The sequence below is a fragment of the Vidua macroura genome, chromosome 3 (assembly GCF_024509145.1).
Source record: "Vidua macroura isolate BioBank_ID:100142 chromosome 3, ASM2450914v1, whole genome shotgun sequence".
Lineage (NCBI taxonomy): Eukaryota > Metazoa > Chordata > Aves > Passeriformes > Viduidae > Vidua > Vidua macroura.
In genome coordinates this window covers 4,637,983-4,659,269 of record NC_071573.1, presented here as the reverse complement: position 1 = coordinate 4,659,269, position 21,287 = coordinate 4,637,983, and the positions used below count along the sequence as shown (strand labels likewise).

The window sequence follows — 21,287 nt, the reverse complement described above, 5'->3', positions numbered from 1 at the left end:
TAACACGTGTCATTCACTGTCAGTCAAAATAAAGCTCTAAAATCACAGTTGTTTTTAAAGACCGACTTCTTTAATGATACATACCAGTGTTATACTAAGCTTATAAAATAAAGTTGTCTGCATGTAAATACAAGAGAAACATTAAGAAATCAATAGTGATCAGGACAGGGATTTCGATTCCTGTACAAATTTAGAAACTCAAGAGAAGATAAATTAACATACATGGCTGTGACAATATGAACATAGGTGTAGTCAACGTGATCCATTTATTGAAAAAAGAGGGCAGATCAAAGATTAAGATATTAACAGGAGATCCAGTCTTAAATGGGATGTGAAAAAGCAAACACCACATGTGGCTACTGAGGCATTTTTCTCAAGTATTGGATTCTTTGGGCAAGTTTGGAACACGGATGATTCCCACTCTCACAATATGGAAATGGAGGTATTGACAGCCTTACCCCAGTACCTCAACATACAACTGGGATAGGACATCCCACTTGTAGTTTGGGGGGGTTTGAAGAGGGCTACAGGTTGTGAGCACATGAAATACAGGGTTTTAAGAGCCTGTTTAGCAGTAGTGAAACTTTTGGTTTTCAACTGTGCCTTCCTAAAACGTCACAGAGTTGCCAACCATGTTGTCCCACATGTATTGCTTCACAGCTTTATTTCTGCAGTTACAAGCAATTCAAAACTACTGAATTCGAGGCGAGCCTCTGAACTTCTTATCGAAGAAGATCTGTCCATCTTCCCGTGAGACAAACAGTATTGCACTTCAAGGTTATATTAACTGAGTTACAGAATCTCTTTAAGGACTGAAGCATTATTTACGCACATCCATGGCGCTTATGTGGCTGCTTAAAGATAAGCAAGAGAAATTAATTTTAAATTAATACTGCAGGGTACTGTGAAGATGACAAAGCTTAGGCCCTCTGTGTACTTAGGTTTCTAATGCTTAAAAGGTTCTTCCACGACCAGGCTGGCTGGGCACAGCAGCCCCAGCCCTGACCGTGCCCTCTCCTGGACTCAGTGGTCCAGGATCCGCAGATTGCCAGATACAATTTTGTTCTCTAGTAGAGCTCCAGCTGGGATGTCAATCCTGTCACCGTGGTTTGCAATGATGATCACTGTTCCCTGGGGATACAGAAAAGAAAACAAGGGTTCAGAAACCTCTTACCTGTTGATGTGGAAGGAGGGAATAGGTTGTCTGGAGAAGCAGTCAGGTGTCAGCTGTACCACAGCCAGAGCCTGAATGCATTTAGTTTTATTGTTTCTGCATACACATTTGGGGGTCTTCTCCCCCCAGAACAAAGGTTTTAAACAAGCATTACCAGAACCTCTGGAATTACCATGCTAGATCCTATCGGCCTACAAGCAGAACTGGTAACTTAGTTGAAGACATGGTTGCTCTAAGGCCTCTTGTCTTGTCTACTTGCTTTAAAGTGGAAAAATGTTACTCCCACCCCTGGGTGTGTCCCAGGAAGGCTCCTGTTCCAGCTGAACAGCAAATGTGGGGACAGAGAGACAGCCCACAGCCTGAGCTTGTGCCAGGATGCAGCACCACCTTCCACCCCTGGCAGCTGCCAAACTGCCCTAGAGAACTGCAGGTGCTGCCAGGACTGGCAAGATGCTAAGGAAGAATTTGAGAGAAACTAACTTGCTCAGCTGCACCATTTACTAATGAATCAAGAACCCCAAAGCAATGCAAAAGGGCCTGAAAAGGGGTGGTAAGGCCAGCCTAGGAGGGAGGTGGGGCTGAGCCAAAGGACAGAGGTGGCAGTACTGTTTGAACAGAGATGTGAGGTCTCTGGTGCTTTCAAGGTTCATAAATAAACCTGGGTCTGCATGGAGCAGCAGCTCTGGCAGCAACATCCTGCAATCCATCACAAGGGTCGCTGTCCAGCCATGGCCTCTGCCATCTTTGGGCCAGTTACCCAATTCCCAGGAGTGCTCCTATGGACTCTGTGTACAGGCACTGCCTCAGGATCAATTGCCAAGGAGCAGAGATCAGTCGTGTTCATTGCAGCAGCATCCCCACTGCACACTCACCTTTAATGAAACATTCTTCCCAAATGTAACATCACCTGAAACCGTGAGATGATCCAGCTCCAGCATATCTGGAATACTTTCAAACCTTCGCAGGTAATCTTGAACCTTTTGGAAAGAGAAAACAAAAGAGACCATTTTAAAGTCATCTGTGGATTAAGACAAGCATGGGAGGAGCCTCTTGAACACTCTTCAGGAACCTTCCTATAACCTACAGATGCATCAATACAAAAGTTGCTACTTTGTAATTGTGATTTCTTTCAGAAACAAGTGTGAGGAACAGTAGGGGGGCTGCCCACCAGGCTGGGTGAGCCCTGGGGAGCACAGAGAGCCAGCTCACCTCCCCTAAGGGCTGCAGAAGCACCCAACATCCACAGCAAATATCTGTGTTCTCACAGCCTTCACAAAGAGCAAAAGGGAAGGCCCAGGTGTGCAGAGGTAGATAAAGCAAACCTCTCTTTTCCCTCAGTTATTGCTATGAGCTGCATCTCTACTCCAAGAGGTGTTCACCTTTGTGAAGGAGCTTCCCAGTTTGACAAGAGGCACCGTTGGGAATTCGCGCTTCTCGCTCATCGTCAGAGACCCCGCGTTAAGGCTGTACAGATTGGACATCACGAGCAAGAGATCCGAGGTGGTCTTCACAGGCAGGAAACGACTACGAGGTACGTTTATCCCCAGAGAGTTCTCAAAACTCTTGATAGCAGCACCCACTGCGGTCTCCAGCTGGATAACATTCAAGCCTCCATCCAGAGTCTGGAAGAGAAAACTCAGGTGAACACATGGAGCAGGTCCTGGCACTCAGAACTGGAGCCCAACGTCAGCCAGAGCTCTGCCCTCACCCCCAGTCTGGCTCTGTGAGGCAGCAGTGCCTGTTACCCACCCAGAAACTAAAAGTTTGTTTGGGACAGTGTCCTCTAAACCCTTGCCAGCTGATTACCTTTGGGTTAACAATGATCTCCATGTCAATGGCATTCTTCTCTTGCAGCCTTTTAATTGCAGACAGAGCAATCCACAAATTGTTGGTGTTGAATATTTTGAATTTCGACACAGACTTGAATTCATCCACGTGTGCTTTAGGGACCTGAGCTATCTCCACCAGCCTCAGCTTGTTCTCGTACTGCGTCAGCGTGCCACCCTGCAAGGGGCAAGTGAGAGGGTTTAAGTCCTGTTCATGAGGAGCCAGAGAAATCCTCCCCTCAACACAGGCAGATGCACTGGTCTGTTGGCATTTGAAGCTGAACCCCAGAGAAAACATATTTCTTGTTTTTAGTAACCAGCTACCAGGTTACTAATTATAGAGCATGTTTAAAGTACAGTCAGGACCATCCAATGATCGTATTTCAGCACTCCAAGACAGTTAATTCCTTTAATGAAGGTTGTTGGGAATATTTTGCAAATGCTGCTGTTGTCAAGAATCACCCTCAGCAGTACTTTGTTAATATTTTGGGAATATTTTGCAAATGCTGCTGTTGTCAAGAATCACCCTCAGCAGTACTTTGTTAGATGATGGAGCAAAAGGTAAATTAAATCTGCTGTGCTTTTATTGGACTAAGTCAGAGCTTCCCTAATGAATACAGAGAAAATCCAAATCCTCATTCTCACGTACGAAAGAAGAGAGGCAGAGCACAGTAGCAGGACAAATTACTGCAGGCTACAAGTATTTCATACACGTCATAAACCTGTGAGAAATGTCACTCCTGGACTCTGCACAAAGCCAGGGGCTAGGGCAGGAGCAGATGGGCAGCTGTGCCACACAGAGCTGTGCAATGCAGGGGTGGGAAGTGGCTCAGTCAGTTTCCTGTGAGACACAACTGCTGCATCCCAGCCCTCAGTGCTGTTTTCAAGCTTCCACCTTCAAGCTTCTGCCCCCAGTGTAGGTGACAGTTTGGAGAAGGTGCAGAGCTTGTGACTTGCACCCTGCACAAATCCCTTGTGCTTCCAGGCCAGCCCAGACTGTCCTCATCTGCTGCTGCCCAGAACACAGATCAAATCTGTTCCACGAATTACAACTTCCTAAACTTGCTGATTTTGTGCATCTCAAATTAGGTCTGAGCTGATGTGTTAAATGGTGCCTAAAATAGCTGTGAAGAGACTGGGTGTATGCCTGAATCCATGGATTCAGAGGAAGCTGGAGATGGCCACCAACACTCTCAGACTCTCACCCATCTCCCTTTACCTTCACATCCGCCCGGGTTTTGTTTGTGACTTCCATGACAAATTCACAGCGTTTTCCATTGGGTGGGTTCATGAGGTGGTTAAGAATGTAAAGGTCCACAGTGGCACCCAAATTATCTATATTGGACACAAAAATATATTCCTTCCCCTCTGCAATGAGGTTGTCCAGCAGCCCAGAGTTGTAGAAGCTGGCGTAGATGTCTCCATGTCCTGGAGGGTACCAGCACTCCGTGTTCTCTCCTGAGTAAGAGACATCCTTGGCTATTGGCAGCAGAGTTTCCTTGTTAATTCTGGGATACCTGTGAGGACAATGGGTCTTGTTACATCCTCACCAGTGTCAGACTAGCATAAAATAAAAATATTACAGTGAAGGTGCAGCCCCATGGGCTTCTGGAGGCGTGCTTTTCCTGAGTATGCTGAACTGGAATTCTGAGCTGTCACTGAGAAGCTACAGAATGCAATCTATCCACTCAAGGATGTAAAGGCACGGTTCTCAGGCCACACTGCAAACCAACTCTCCTCTGGCAGGCAGGTCCAGAGTATATCAGACACCCCTCTGACCCCAAAAGCCACCTGGATTAGAGTTTGTTCTTCATAAGGAACCACGGTCTGTCTCCCTCCAGAGCCCAAGGATACTAACAGCAAATTCAGGAATCAGGGGGCCAGCAGCCAGTACACCACTCTTTGTACATTTCTTAGAAACTGGGGCCTACACACCCCCCTCTCCCCAATTTTAATACATTGCCCTTGACTCTGCCCAACCCCCTGATGTTTCAGTCTCTGCACGAGGCCCAAAAGAGACTGGACACAGGTACAGAAGACACCATTGCTACCCCAGCACCTCAAAGCCAAATCCACCCCATTTGGACTATGGAGAAACAAGCTGTTTCCTTCTACCCAAGTGGAGAAGTCTTTTGATACCTGCTTTGATTAAAAGTATATATCTTCACACGGCTGTGACTGTATTTCTGCAGGATTTTCTTTGTGTCATCGTCTGTGTTGAAGGAATTCATGAGAACCAGAGGAACATCGGTGTTGTAGGATTTGTTTAAATGCTGAGATGGGAAATAAATGGTAAATTCAGCATGTATTATTAGCTTTAACTCCTGACACCTGAGATTTTGAGAGAAAGAAATTAGGTGAAACAGACTGGAAATAATGAATGCAGGATAAAAAAAAAAAGAGATGCACTTACGCTACAAAAAGAATAATCCATCAGGTAAAGGAAAATAAATCCTTGTTAGTTGTAAAGATAAGACTCACACTAATTAATGTATTTTTAATTAGTGAATCTTTGTTTTTAAACCTGCATTGAGATCTAAAATTTGAAACCACAATGCCACAAAATGATCACTTTAAGTTTTAGCTACTGTTGATTACAAAAGGCATGTTTTCCATCAAATTGTTGCAGTCTGTCAAGGTGACATTTCCACACTGTCTCTGCACAGGAAGCACTTCCACGTTTTCTTAGCAGACTGAGAGATGGACAATTGTATCAAGAGCACATAATAAATGAAATGTCACCATGTTAATTATTTGGGAACCTATAGCATGGAGTTGAAATACATAAGACCATTTCCACGTGCACAACAAAGGCAAAAAAAAAATCAGAGATCACAACAGTTCCACTGAAAACAGAAGGTGCAGGGGGAAAAGAGAAAGACCCTTCAGTGAATTTTAAGCTTTGTGTATCAGCTCACCCTCCCCTGCTGGAGCATTTGGGGTCATTACACTTTGGTGGAGGCAGAGACTTCCACAGTGATGCTTTGGAGAAAGGGCTGCATCAGTTGGATGTAAATTTGAGTTTGCCATAGAACCATCTAACACACATGGGACAGCCACTCCAAACAATATCACACTGAGGCAAAAACTGTTGGCACTCCAGAAACCGGGGAGCAGGCACACCCATCTCCTAATCTAATAACTGTCTTCATTATCTGCTCTAGGAGGAATATTCAGCATTAAAAACATAAGCTGAAATGTCCTCTCCCAACACCAGCAGCTGTTATTTTCTTTTGCTCTTCTTTCTTCAGAGGAAAATGCCAACAAATTTCTTCCAGTGCAAGTGTTTAAATGCATGAAGGAACTTGGAGCTGCTGTGAAAAGCTTTGTTCTAACGCACATAAAAAACCCTTTTTTGAAAAGATAAACTTGCAGCTGGAGGAGTCAGGAACAAGCCCAGGAGTTAGCCAGGCCAGACAAGCTCTACAGTGTGACTGCTTGTGTTCCTGGACACAGTCCCCCTGTCCAGGCTGGTGTGCACAGGCTGGATCACACTTGTGCTAACACATGTGGGTTGAGTCGCTGACTGCACCGTCCCTTTCGTGTCAGTTCTTCCCAACTGAATTCTCTGCTTCACCCCAGCACCATGACCAGACCTCATCTCCCTCTCCTCTTTTCTTTTGGCAAGCCTCCACTTGATCCCTCTTAACAAGCCATGCAGGAGCAGCTCAGTGTGTGTTGCCTCCTCCAAAGCTCCTCAGACATTACCTCGATCTGCTGCACTGTCAGGTCCAGGAAGGTGTTCTCGTTCCGCACCCCGATGAGGCTCTTGGGGCCTTTGCAGCCCATGCTTGTGCCCAAGCCACCATTGAGCTTCACCACCACCAGCTTGTTCAAGACAGAAGCAATGTTATCAGGCAGGCCTCTGGCCTTGATCTTCTCATAGGGCTGGATCTGGGAAAATAAATGAACAACAAAAAAAAAAAACCCAAAAAAACCAAAGACCCAGCAGTCAGATATTCAGAAAGAAATTGCTTTCTCCTAAAAACATTCAAAACTTACAGTCTGGTGATAAACCCCACATTTATTCACATGCCTTATAACACTGAAGAACATCTGCAAACTGAGTCTACAATAACTGTTCTGTTATGATACAAAAAACCTGGTTTGTTACTATAATAACCTCTTTTCTCAAGAGGTTCTACAGACTTTGTGACACCAGGCACCATTAGCTTCATGCAGATGAGAAGTCAGGCCACTTGTCACAACCCTGTTCCTGCCCAGCAGAAGGGCAGGGGGATTCTTTGGGGACCATCAAACTCACTGCCCCAGAGGATGGCCCCTCTCCCCCTTCAGTCAGGCCACAAGTTAAGAACCAGGCTCTACATGCAAGGCATATAACTTTCCTTCCCTGAGCAGCTTAAACTCAAATTGTTTTGGTTTTTTTGGGGTTTTTTGGGTTTTTTTGTTTTTTTTTTTTTGCACTCTGAGGTTGTCAAAGGCAACGTTCTTGGGAAAATGTTGGTTCTTTAACTCAGTCTAAACTGATACAGAGTGGAAGAGAGTTCCTAGTTCTTATTCTGCTCTTTTCACAATGTGTTCATCCAGCTCATAACAGACCTTACAGGAAATCTGCTACCTCACTGACAGCTGTTTCCTACAGGTTTAAGAACAGAGTCTGGGTTACATTTGGGGCTCGTGATTGGAGAGCAAAATCAGGCTCATGATGACAGTATGCCTCCCATTAGGTACTGCTGTCCCCTAACTCAAAGCACCCAAGTCAAAGAAATAATGGTAACAATGCCACAGTAAGAATCATGCCAAAACTGTTAGACCAGAATCAATACAATTACCTTTTAGCCTTCCTTTCTAGAGATTTTCTTTTGAAGAAAAGCCCTGATGTTCCAGTGCTGTAGCATTCTAGCTGCTAGAACATTATTTTAATTCTGATAAGGGGTGTGTAAGACCCACAGCTGGTTTCCAAAACCAAATACATACAGAGTAGTTTTCAGAGCTGTGTTTGCTTTGGGCAAGGGCTGGGGTTCAAATGGAAATTCACACTGCCCTGGAACAAGAGTCGTATTTCTTACTGGGATATGTGGGGGTAGAGAGGACAGCTTGTGCAATTCCAGCATTCCGGGACACCGTGGGCAGCAATCAGGGCAGATCCCTCACAGGAGGGAAATTCTGCCCATGGGATCTGGAAAGCTTATAGGATGCATTGCAAGGTAAGATAACTCCACGTGGAGGTCTCGTGGCTGGGACAGAAAGCAGCACCACAATCACTTCATGATTGTGATCACAATCATTTCATGAGGACACAGGCAGGAACTTCCTTCCAAACTGCCAAGAACTTTTCAGGAACAGAAGTGCACAAAAAGTGGACTCTTGCTGTGCTTTGTCAACAACAGAGATTATGTCCAGGCTGAAACACCCTGAAAAACAACTGTTCTTCTCCTTAACAATGAGATGATCAATCCTGGGTTTAATGTCTTGGAGGTACATCAAGAAGCTCAAAGAACATCCTGCTACCAGCAGGACCTACAGAGACTTACACTCAGATTTACTACTTCCCATCCACTCCAAGGTCAGTAACACCCTGCATTAGTCTGTACATGGAATAAAAACATCTCATCTTGAGCTTTAGCTGGGTGGGATGTGAGTCACATCCATGATGTTCTGACACTGTCTGACATCCAAAAAAATTATCTCAACTTTCAAGTCTCAGTATGTTCTTGCATCACTCACAAAAAGCAGAAAGTCTGACACTCAGTTCGGGGCCAGACTGCCTCAAAAATCATTTGCTTTTGCTAAAGTGCCAACAACCTTTTGATGCTTTCACCTATCATGCCTGAAACCAGCTTTTGCAGAATGTTCAGAGCAGAAGTCCTGAAGAAGGTAACAGTTCCATCAAGGACTCAGTTCACCGGATGTTTCACCAGTTACAACACAAAATTTATGACTCAGCCTCATTAAATGTTTCAGTTTCTTCTGGCACAGGCATTGGAAACATCAACTTGGCAATAAAGCCCCGGATCTTGAAGGGTCTTTAATTCAGAGAATAACAAATGTCAAAAAGTCAAGTTCCAGCAGGAACACTGCAGCACCAGGACTGCTGGATGCCAGTGCCATCAATCCAACAGTGCCAGCCATGTGCAGGCACTAATATGCACAAACACCTACAAGCCTATACACAACTGGAGAAGTGCTCCACAGCAATAAAAATCAATTCTTGCTCTAAGGGTTTGCTTGACAAGTGCATGCTGATGGGGAAGTTCTTCAGGAAAAAGCAGGGGCAGGAATGACATGCATTACAGATGCATGGCTGCAGTGCTGCTCACTTTGAGACACGTCTGGCAGCCCTGCTTTGGGACTGCTCTAAGATGACATATGCAGCTTCTTTTGTTTTGCAGCCAATGTCACAGAAGTGATTTCTTGGAACAGCCTGGATGAGGCAATGTTGGGAGTTTGACTAACAGATTCCAGCAGCCTACTCCTACTGCAAGGAGGCTTGCAAGAGTTTGTCAGAGACAGACAAAATGAGCATCAGGGCTGTCATCGTGGGCAGACAGGAGAGGAGGACGCCCCTATTAGTTAATATCTACTTACAGTTAGAGGAAACATTTACTCAGCACCAGGGGACAGTTCTAGAAACAGCACCACATGAAAAGGTCTCTGCCCTCGTGAGACCCCACCTGCAGTGCTGCACCCAGGTCTGGAGTCCTTGGCACAGGAAATCTGTGGACCTGTTAGAGCAGTGCAGAGGAGAGCCACAAAGGTGATGGGAGAGAGAACAACCCTCCTGTGAGGTCAGGGTGAGGAGAGCTGGGGGTGGTCAGCCTGGAGAAGAGGAGGTTTTGGGAGACCTTCCAGGAGCCTTCCAGCACCTAGAGGGGGCTTACAGAGGAAAAGAAACTTCTGACACAGGCTGATACAGATAGGAGAAGGGGAATAGTTTTCAACTGCAAAAGGAGAGATTTAGATCAGATCTTAGGAAGAAATTCTTTACTCTGAGGGTGGTAAAGCAGAGGAACAGATCAGCCAGAGAAGCTGTGGCTGCCCCATCCCTGGAGGTGTTCAAGGCCAAGTTGAATAGGGCTTGGAGCAACCTGGTGTCCCTGTGCAGGGCAGGGGGGTGGAACAAGACAATTTTTAAGATCCCTTCCAAACCATTCCACAATTCTGTGAACCCTTAAAACCTGTTTCCAAAGTTGAAGATTAAGAAGATATTTAGCTTTTGAGTAAGGGCATAACATTCATTCTTTTCCTTCTTGATATAACTCATTGAGGTGACAAGCTGAGCTGCAGACAAGAATCCAACCTCTGGGGAAGAAAAAAATAAAGGCTCTAATAGACAAGCTCCTTTCACACTCACATTGCTTTGGATGCTCTCTTTACATCCCAGATGAGGTTCTGCATTGCTGTTCTGAGGTTAACTTGATCACTGCAGTTCTCTCAGAGGCCTCCCAGCAGGACTTTGCTATTGCTTCCAATTCAAACAAACAGATGGCTGTAATCTACATCGAGGGGATTAAGTTACACTTGCCATGTCCACATTCTTTACCTCCTCTCCCTGTTAACTGGCACTCTCAGTGTACTTTCTTCTCTGGAGACTGTAACAGTAATGGGTCCTAACTATGCGAGCTATCACTGTAAGCCTTTGGACATATGAAAGCAAAGCATCTGGAAGGAAAAAACAAGGCAGAGGTTTACCAATATAGTGTGAAATGGGTTCAGTCTTCTGTTACTGTCATCAGTATAAGTTGTTACACTGAAAACGTGGAGGTCAGGGATGAAATCTCCCATTGCAGAGAAAACCAGGAATACTACAAAGCAATAATTTCTGTTTCAATTTACTGACAGGAGACTTTATTTGTCTTCAGGAAGAAGCAGAAGCTTCTACATTCAGAGAACAAATACAAGATAACACACTAGATGGTCCACAGAAGTCTCATCAGAAATTCTGCTTCTGCGCAGCACTGTCCCTTGGCACTGGGCAAAAGCCTGAAACACTCTTCCCCACCTAAAAGACAAAGCCCATAAATCCAATAAACTATTCATGAACTTTTTAAACCTGCTAAATAAATAAACAAGAAACAAACCCACACTTTGGGAGATCTTTTGTGTGCCTCTGTTTACAGATATACACGTATGTCTGTGTTTATACACACAGAGGCACACAGACACCCCAACATATGCCTTTTGCTCTACTAGGGATCAGCTGAAGATTAGACTTGCCAGAATTCCCAGCAGCAAAGCAATTCTCCAAAACAATCACAGGCAAATCAATTCACACTGCAAAGAATTTGGTGCTTTCTAGGCCATGATCCTTGCAGTGTGAAATTCTCCAAGCAGCCAAGCATCCCACCACCTCATAAAACAAGGTCATCCCTACAGGCAATTATAAATCACTTGCAAGTATAAATGACTTGCAAGATTACCAGCAAACACTTTTTCTATACACCAACCCCTGTGCTGTTCTAACAACAGCAGAAGGAGAATATGCTCTGAGGTTTTATAGCTAGGAAAAGAAAACTCAGTTGAAACTGAAAAGAAGCACTCAAAATATGTGTTCACAGATGGATACCTGTCCCAAAGAACTCAATAATGCAGTCTTTCAAAAGTTATCCCTCTTTATCCCTTCTAAAAGCTCATACTGCTCTTACCCATACTAGCTAGACCAGTAACTCTGAAATTCTGATCTTTATGAAATCATCTTTTATTTAATAATTCCATAAGTCATACTCCTCAGTAAAGAACAATTTGGGAGGAGATCCCTTGGAATGTGTCTTATGAGGAACCCTTTTCATTTTCCACAGTATGTCCCTGACATGACTGATGCATTAAAAAGGAGGGAGTGGATACAGCAGGGAGAGATAGAAATCTTATGGTCAGCAGAAAGGAGAAAAGAAAAAAAAAAAAAAAAAAGAAATTTAACTCTGCTCTCAGTTTTCATAAGCACTCAAACCCACGTCCTGTCAGATCAGGAAGTCCAAGTATCCCTAAAAAAATTTACTATGAAGTGAAGGCGGCATAGAAGGAAGTTTGTTTGCAGATATTTTGCCCTAGCTCTCTTCTGTGGCACAAGCATGATTTAGAGCTCATGCTAGGAAGCAAAATTTCATTTCCCATCATGCATGCATCTCATCAGACCTGATTTTGCAGATCACTGATTTTGCAGAATTCTTACCTTTCTCTCTCTCATCAGAAGTTGCTACATAGCACAGGGACACATTTGAGAATGAGCAGTACAGACCATAAGGAAATAAGAGAGAGACTCTTTCTAATTCTGCCCTTCTCCACTCAGCCCTCTGTGACCTTAAGTTAGTTCTTCTTTAGCAGCTTGCCATGCCTGGCAATATGCCCCCAGTCCATTTCAGAGCCTTACCACAACCTCCACTTTGACATCTGCTCCAGATGTCCTACCTGGGCACTTTCAGACCTCTACAGAACTTGTAAGTTATTCCACTGAAGGTGTGCAAAACTTGAAAAATAGACAACAGCTCTTCCTCTCCACAAAGCAGCCATTCACTCGCATCAAACTTCTGTAATTCAATCCCTTCTCTTGGCACAGGGAACAGTTTATTCCTTTGATTGTCCTAACTGCTTTCTTACATATTTAAAGGACCTATCACCCCCCACCCCAGAGTCTCAGCCCCCCTACACTGAAAGAAATCCCCTTTTCTTCAGCCTTCCTTGTAAGTCATCTTATCTAGAAGTCCAATTTCCCACCCTGGCCTCTTCATTGAGGGCAGACTTCTCTCTCCAAAGCAACACTTCATTCACTGTTACAGTACAGAAAAGAGAGACATCACATGTTTTTGAAGTTAAAAGAAAACACTCAACCTTGGAAAAACCCTAGACTTGCTCTAAAACAGCATCATTCTTCAACGCTTTATAGAGCAGCCCTGCATCTGTTCTGGAAGTAACTGGACAGCCTGCCTTTCATGGGGAACAGAGCCTCGATTGAGGCACACAGAGAGCCTCAGAGAAGCCACAGGCCTGGGAGCACACAGAACTCCTGCAATATGCCAAGATCACTAGGCTGGGAAAAGCAAAGAGTTTGTAGCACAACTACACCATTCGTTACACAAGAGTCAAAGGACAGCCTAAGGCCACTGATGAATCAGTAAAATGAGGTTAGGTTTAATAGGAAGTATTTATTTCAGTACTAAACAGTGCTGAGAAAATACATAGTGCTTTTTCAGCAGCAGCTCAAATTACAGGTTATAAGTTACAACAACATAGACAACATTAGAAAATCAGGCTCCAAAACCTCCTACAGTCAACTCCTTGTTTCAGATCCCTCACTTTTACTGAGCTGCTGCAGGTTACAGAAGTTGCTAAATGAGATCTATTACCCAGCCCACTTGCCATATGTCCCTTTCAAATTATTAAACATAAAGGATTGCTGGAAACAGTCGCATCTGAGATGTGCAACCCTCTTCTACACGTAGGAGGGAAATGGGAACAAGGGTCCTCCCTACTCCCCCTCTAACACAGGTTTACTCCAGAGAAGGCACCAAATGGTGAGGTGGCATCTGTCCCATTTTGTTCCTCTGCTCCCAGAGCAGCTAACAAAATAATACCAAAGAACTTGACACGTATGGTAAGCAGAACCTGATGTTCAGGAAGACATACAACATATGTCAACAAATAATTATTTCTCAGTTAGAACCCCAAGTATTGTCCTACATGGTTTTATAGAACCATGGCAGACCCATTTGTTGGGAGAATACATAATTTGCTTTAAGTAGCAATTATCAGTTTTATTTTCCTTACAAACTGTCACTTAATCACAACTTACAGAATCTTCTGGAGGTCTCTGAATCTTCCCCCAGTCCACAGATGGTCCCTTTTCTTGTAGGAATCTATGAAATAGCTTCTTAAATCCTTCCAGGTCCTTTTTAGTGTGCTACAAAGAAGAAATGTATTAGTTAATGCTGGTATTCAATGCACACCTACTCAATCACAGAAGCATTTCTACAAATTGATGTGCAGTCTATTCACGAGAGTAATTTCATTAGCACTGAAGTAACCTTTAGGTAAAATTCCAGAAGTTACCAAAAGCTCATTTTCACTAAAATTCTGAGTACAAAACCAACTTGGAAACCTACAAAACAAGTCTTTTATCAAAATCATAACCATTACAATTTGGCCCAACATTTAAGATAACAGCTTTACCCTCCCTTTCTGCAACCCATTGAAGATTACACAGAACCTTTAATAAGTAAAAATGATTAAACACTTAATAACTCTGTCACCCAGTCTAGAGAGAACGGAAAGTCTCCTACTGACACTGTATCCTGGCTACTCTTCCACATAGGATCAGAGCACATCCTAAAAATAAGGAGCTGGAAATCTGTGATTTATCTCCTTTCTGAGACTTGCCTCAGTGTCCTGGATCCCATTTCTCATGCTCTGAGCAGCATCCACTGCGTGCTCCTTACCTCTATCTCATTTGAGTGTGCGGTCGCAAGGATCTTATCGAGTTCTACTTTCATTGAATACTCCAGCTCCTGCCGAATGACTTCCTGAAACTGTGAGGAGCCAGCTTGAGACATTGCTTTGCTGAAATCTTGAATAAAAACAAAATAAATTAAAAAAAAAAAAAAAAAACAACAAAAAACACCAAAAAAACAACCACCCAACTAGCTTATTTAGATTACAAATAGCCTTCAGTTTTCTTGAAAAAGACTGATAAGCTCATAAAATCCAGTCTTGTTTTATCACTGTGCTAGCATTCCAGGAATCTAAAGTTTTTGTTCCTAGTTACTTGGGGAACAGCTCTTAAACTGGGCCCAAAGAATAGTGACCCTTCTTTTCAAAACTCAAAAGTACCCCAAAGGACCAACGGTCCATCTCAAGAAGTATCCAAAAATCTGCAGCACTGCACTTTTCTACTAGAGAAGTCACATCCTACCACATCAACACACTTTATCTAGTAGAAGTGTGAAAAAGAAGAATTTTCTTACTGAAAAGTTATGTAGAATACTGTGATTGAAGGTATCCCTCTGTTCCACAAGCAAATAAAAACATAAGCTTTAATTATTTACACAGTGCACTTTCACAGGATCTTCTGTTTGTTCCAGTAAACATTCCCTTACTTTGTCATGAGTATTTTCACACTACAGCATTTCAGTTACTAAGCAACCTAGAAAATTGGGCTGTCTATCACTTCAGCATTTGTTTTGTTTTTGAGAGTGATAAATTCCACAAACGTGAAAAAGAGTACATACACAAATATTCTATAAAGTTTACCCTGCAGGAAGAACTGGGAGAGAACACGACTTTATTTTCCAACAGAAAGCATTGGAAGCGAGCGTATTCTCAAAAGACATTCTGAGTATGTTCTCTAAAGACCTCAGTTAATTTAATTTCTGCCAAATCCCTTGAGTGATCACTTCCCTGTAACACAGGGAGTGATGTATTGCCAAATATAGCTGGATTTTAGAAACACCCTGAATACTAGTGCAAAAAAGGGATGGGAGGAAACTTTACAAGTGAACAGAGCGACACTGACAGAAAACATTGTTAAAAGAGGAACCTGCATTTAAAGTCTACTTATTGAGAACATGCATTAAAAGGCTCTTCTATTGAGAATGTCTAAGAAAGTCAAAGATGGGTCATTTTAATGCAATTTTGATTTTATTTTATTTTTCTAAGCAAAGTATTCCACAGCCTCAGCCTCAGTGACAGTATCTAATCCTTGCTTTGAAGCCCACAGAAGCCATTTTCCTGACTGCACTGTTTTGCAGGTAGGGGAGGGAGAAAAAAAAAAAAAAAAAAAAAAGACAGACAAGTGCTGCAGTGCACATAGTATGTGTGGTGCAACACGGGAAAACACCAGCTCAAGATGAACAGTACACCGAACAATAGGTCCTTTTTTAAATCAAATGCTTCATTTAGGAGTAAAAACAGGTGAGAGTTGGAAGCCTGTTAGGTGTATCTTTCCGGGTCAAATGTGTAAAAGCACAGACAGCTCTCCACCAGGAAGCACTTTTTCCTACAGAAAAACAAGGAGGTCTGTACCAGCTTCATGCTTAATACCAAGCTGCTACAAGTATTCCTTTCATTCCTGCCCTTTGGGGTGATGGACACCGAAACAACTGCCAGGAGATGCTTTCATATGTTTCTAATCCTCCCTGCAGCATGTTATAGTACACCACTTCTGCTACAACAACAACAACAGTGGCCATTTCTCATTTCTGGCCGACCTGTAAAACATCTGAACCTCCCAGTGTGATGCAACACATCTCGTAAGGAACTCTGCAAATCCCAAATCTCAGCAGAGACCTTCAGTCGTGCCGTGGAACGCACTGGGGCTGAGGGAGGCACAGCCAGCCTCCCCTCATGGGGCTGCCATGCAAGTAGGAAAAGCTTGTTCTGCTCATATTAGCCAAAAATATTTGTGTCTACCAGAAATAAGCACTTAGAGACTAAGCAACATCACAAACAAACAGAGATAAAAAGGCATCATAGCATCATAAAAGTAAATCTATGACAACATCCTAGTTTAGGGGTCTTTTTTTTTTTTTTTTTCTGTAATATTCTAGGTTCTTCACAAACTCAATGAGTAAATACTAAACATGTTTGATCACCAACATCCTCACAGGAAAGCAAAGCAGACCTGTTGCTTTTTCCAATACCAGGGATCAGGCACACAGAGCAGCAACTGGTTGGGACAGCTCTTACCAAACCCCAGCCTGCCAAAGCTGCCAGCGCCGTACCCTTCAGTGGGGATATTTGGCTTTTCATTTAACATTTATCAACTACTGCGACCCCTCAGCCTCATCCAGACCCAGTGTGTCAGGACACAGCTGCTCAGGCAGAGCATTGCTAGTGCTGTTAGTCCACTTATTATTATTACAGGGAAAGAGAGAGGAAGGACATGGCTGGAGTCCATAAAAACACGTGCTTGCCTGGTACAAGAAAAGTATCTATTCTGCATAGGTAAGAATGTGACTACTGTAACTAAGAGCCAAGAGAAACAGCAAGCGACAGCTCTTCTGCTCTTAACACGCCACTGTGAGGCAGAGCTTTGAGCATTTATCTTGGAAATAACCACCAGGACTTGGGCTGCACTCTTTAAAGGCTCCCCAAAGCAGTACTGGTGCATGATATGAGTGAACGTGGCTCTAGTTGTTCCTGCTGCCCCTCAGAGTTTTTGGGAAGGAGCTGGTATTCACACATCTCAGCCTACAGCTGGCAGAAAGACAACTGCAGTCCTTCAACATGAACTACAGCAGAATTTAACAGCCTGGGTGAAGACTGATTTCCCTTTTCAGCCAGCTGAAACAAGGAAGTTGAAAGGCCAGTGCAACTGCATATCTGAAAGCAGCTCTTCCCTGCAGGCAACTAAAACTTCCTAAGGCCATAATGAAAAGTAGTCACTGTGCCTCTAAAAATCAGACGAGAGGCTGGGGTGCTGGATAACCGCAGGAAGAGATTTCCAAGGATACACATGGCCAAAAAATAAAATCTCAAATTATGTTGAAAAGAAATGTCTCTTCCAAACTATTTCGCAACCAATGCCTCATATTTCAGCCTAAGCCCACTTTTGTGAAACCAGCACTCTTGAACACTCATCAGACGTAAGAAAGGGTGGGATAAGGTAGTGGAAGACTCTTGGGGGACCTGCCCACACAGGAAATGAGCACAGACCAGAAAAGCATGACTAAATAGCTGAGACTTCGGAGAACACTGGGCTTTGCAGAAACAACCACACAGGATATCTCACGTTAATGCCTTCGGTAGAAAGTGTTCCCCCAAGCAGCAGAGACAGCAACGGCACTTCAGTCAAGTTCATGCTGCTGTTTGGTGCATGGAGAATTTCACTCCAACCCTCCTGCCCCCACCCACTGTTATTTCTAGCAGGCTTTTGTGCTCTGCTCTGACTGCTAACCTGGCCCCTGCCCTCACAGCACAAGCTACAGCACACAGAAGAATATTGGCAGGTTTATGATGCCTAATTTTATAATTGCTGTGTGAAAAAACAAATCACGGTACACCAGAGCAAGCTAATAAAAAGGAGGACTTTGCACACTACCAGAAACAATACGAGGGGCAGATCTCCTCAGGAAAACTGCACAAGAACAGAACAGTGGTCACCTCTTACTGAGGGGGCTTGCACATTATTTCCTTTCTGCTGTCCTTCCTCTCATTCTACATTAAAAGCAGAGAAAATGTTAAGATGGATTAGTTTCGTTCATTAATCCACTCAGAAAAGAACTTCACTGCCTTGGTACTATGTGTACAAGGAGGCAGCACAGGAGGGAGTTGTGGGACAAGTCAAGCAAGAACTTCTCTCATGAAAAAGTAGGGACTCTCTTGGGCTGAGGGTTAGGAATTGCGATTACTTTTGCAATCCAAGTAAGCATACAGAAAGACCTACAGCAGAAAATTATTTAGGTCTCCCTGGAGCCAGAGAAACACAAAAACCAAGAAGGGTGGCCAGTAAGTTACAACACTCAGCTAAACTTTAAATGCTCTACCCTTGAACTCTGTGCTCAGGGTACAGAGTGAATGCCTTAACTTCCAATGATTCCGCTTAAAGTTCAAGGCAATTTTTATCTCTGGCAGGGATAAAAGTCTGTCTCTTTAAATACCCACACTATAACGTGCCATGCTAACGAATACTACTTTGAATTTTAGAACTGAACATACCCACTCAGCCTCTACAAAACACTTTCCTACTACTAGAGGCAAAATTTGCCAAAACATGCTGAACTGAAGCATACGTGAAGTAAAACCCTTATGCCCTGACTCTTCTTGACAGATGAGCACATTAGCCTGAGCTAACTCAGAAATTTGCAACCTAGGAAGCTGCTCCCACCAGCTGCACACACCAAGAATTTAGGTGTTACAGTCAGACACAGCTGAATTTCCCAGTTTAGCAGATGATCCTCATGCTAAAAATATCACTTGACATGACAACATGTTTTAGTACTATTGTCCTGACAAAAGACTATCTAAACAGTGGATGGTTTTGGGTTTTTTTTTTTTAAGGCTTTCAGGATTGTCAGATCTCTGGTAATATTTTAAAAACCAATTATGATCATTACATAGGTTTCTACAGCTTTCTGTTTCAGAAATAACAGCACTTCTCTGCAAGATGGCTACCTTCAGCAGTAGTCTGAGATAAGCCAATTCCATTTAAAAAGAACAAACAGCAATCTATTTTCCTAATCAACTTCACAAGGGCTTATCTTGATAACTTTTCAGAGTGGCCGGTTGAGCAACCTGCTGGCAACACCTTCCTCCTCCAGCTGCCTGCTTTCTGCCCAGGTGTCACAGGGCATTTGTTGACAGGTGATGCCTTCGCATTGTCACAGCCAGCATTGCCCAGCCCTGGACATCCACTGTGCGATGGACAGTGATTCCCCAGAGCCTGCCAAGGCCCTCAGCTGCCTGCAACACCCAAGTTTGTAGAGCAAACGACCTACTCGTGTTCCTTCTGCAGGCAGCATTACATTTGTTGACAGGCCCGCGTGGATTTATATTAAGGAACCCTATAGGCACGTATTTCATTACAAAAAAAGCACACCCGCACCACGAGGACTATAGGAAAACAGGGAAAGAAAACTGCAACGGCAATGCACCAAAGTAATTTTTCTTCCCAAAATGACCTCTTGCAGGCTGGCTCCCTGTTACACAGGGAATCCAAAACTCAGACCACGTACACACAAACGCTCACACATGCGGAGAGGAGTAAAGGAGAGCGCCGGAGCCTACTGGGATCAAAAAAACGCCAAAACACACTCAAACCTCGGAAAAAAAAAGGAGAGGAAAAAAAAAAAAAAAAAGGAAAAGAAATTAAAAAAGAGAAAAAAAAGGGGGAAGACATTCAACCTCGGCATCCATCCTCCCGCAACTTTACCAGACGGCTCAGCGGACAGGGGAGATTTGCGCTGGCGAGGTCCCGCAGGAGCCCCCAGCCCCTGGCCGCGCACAGCCCCGGGCGCAGCCCCGCCGCCCGGTCCCGCCGTGCGCCCGCACGGCCGATCCGATCCGAACCGAGCCGGGCCGGCCCCGCCGCCGGATCCCGGACAGGGCTCCGGGGCAGCCCGGGCACATCGCAGCCCGGCGGCTGCCCCCGAGCCACCGGGAGCGCGGACCCAAAACACAGCGCAGCCCCCGGAGGCACGGCGGAGGGGCCGAGAAAAACAAGGCGCGTCAGCTTACCTTGCAGGAGAGCCGACATTTTCGCGCTTTAATAAATAAACAAGCACTTGGGCAAACGCGGAGCGCCTCGCTCGGAGGGTTCCGCCCCGCGGCGGGCGGCGAAGGGCCGGAGCGCGGCTGCCGCCCCTGCGGAGCCTGCGGCGGGAGAGGCGGCGACCCCGGCCTCGCTGGGAGCTCCCGCCCGCCCGCCGCGCTGCCCCTCCGCCGAGCAGTCCCTCCCGGGCCGGCGGGCGGGCGGCGAACCCCGAGCAATTTAAATTTCATCAATGGAAGAGGCGGACCCGCCGCGCCCCGGGTTTCGCCACCCCCGACCCTCCCCTCCCCTCCCCGCCGGGTCGGGCCGCCCGCCTCCCCGGGGAGCTCCCGGCGCGGCTCCTCCCCGCTCCGGGACGCGATGGGACGGGACAGGCCGGGCCGGGCCGGGCCGGCGCGGCCGCCCCGCGCTCCGCCCGCCCCGCGCGGCCGCCAGGCCGGGGGCGGCCCCGCCCCGCCCCACCTTCGCCCCGGGCCGGGCCGGGCCGGGCCGAGCCGCGGGGCGTCCCCCCCGCTCGGGCCGGGCGGTGCCGGCGGCGGCCGCGCCGAACGCACCTCGTCCTGCGGCACCGCGGGCGGGGGGCGGGACCCGCGTGCCGCGCGCGCCCCCGCCCACCCCCTCCCCCCGCGGCGGGGGCGGGGCCCGCGCCCATCCCGGCGGGCCCCTCGCGCGCGCCGCCGCCGCCGCCGCCGCCGCCGCCGGAAGTGGGCGGGGCCCGGGAGCCGCCCCCAGGGCCCGAGCGGCGGCCGCGGGAAGCGGGGCGGGAGCGGCGGCCGGGGGGACGCGGGGCCGGCCGAGCGTCCGGGACACGGCTCCCCGGAGCGGGGACCAGGGGGACGCGGGGCCGGCCGAGCGTCCCGGACACGGCTCCCCGGAGCGGGGACCAGGGGGACGCGGGGCCGGCGGAGCGTCCCGGACACGGCTCCCCGGAGCGGGGACCAGGGGGACGCGGGGCCGGCGGAGCGTCCCGGACACGGCTCCCCGGAGCGGCGGCCGGCCGTGGTGCAGGGGGCTCGGGGCGGCCTTCAGGCCCCACAGCTCCCTGGCAGGAGGCTGTAGCCGGGTGGGACTCGGCCTCTTCCCGTCCTGCCGGTGTCTGCCTGGGTGAGGACACGGCCTCGAGCTGCGG

At 46.2% G+C, this 21,287-nt stretch overlaps 1 protein-coding gene across 2 annotated transcripts; it reads right to left on the bottom strand.

Annotated features, from left to right (window-relative positions):
* Positions 1-48: 48 nt before the first annotated feature.
* UGP2 (UDP-glucose pyrophosphorylase 2) lies at positions 49-20,791 on the bottom strand. Of its 2 annotated transcripts, none has more exons than XM_053972693.1 (10): positions 20,713-20,791; positions 14,391-14,518; positions 13,748-13,855; positions 6,709-6,894; positions 5,140-5,273; positions 4,220-4,517; positions 2,981-3,178; positions 2,554-2,796; positions 2,047-2,151; positions 49-1,131 (listed from the first exon to the last, which is right to left on the bottom strand). In XM_053972693.1, the coding sequence occupies exons 2-10, from the start codon at positions 14,502-14,504 to the stop codon at positions 1,024-1,026; spliced, it is 1,494 nt and encodes a 497-aa protein (XP_053828668.1). In that variant the 5' UTR covers positions 14,505-14,518; positions 20,713-20,791; the 3' UTR covers positions 49-1,023. The 2 variants fall into 2 exon arrangements, with proteins under 2 accessions (XP_053828668.1, XP_053828667.1); XM_053972692.1 differs by lacking the exon at positions 20,713-20,791 and adding an exon at positions 20,125-20,353.
* Positions 20,792-21,287: the final 496 nt, after the last annotated feature.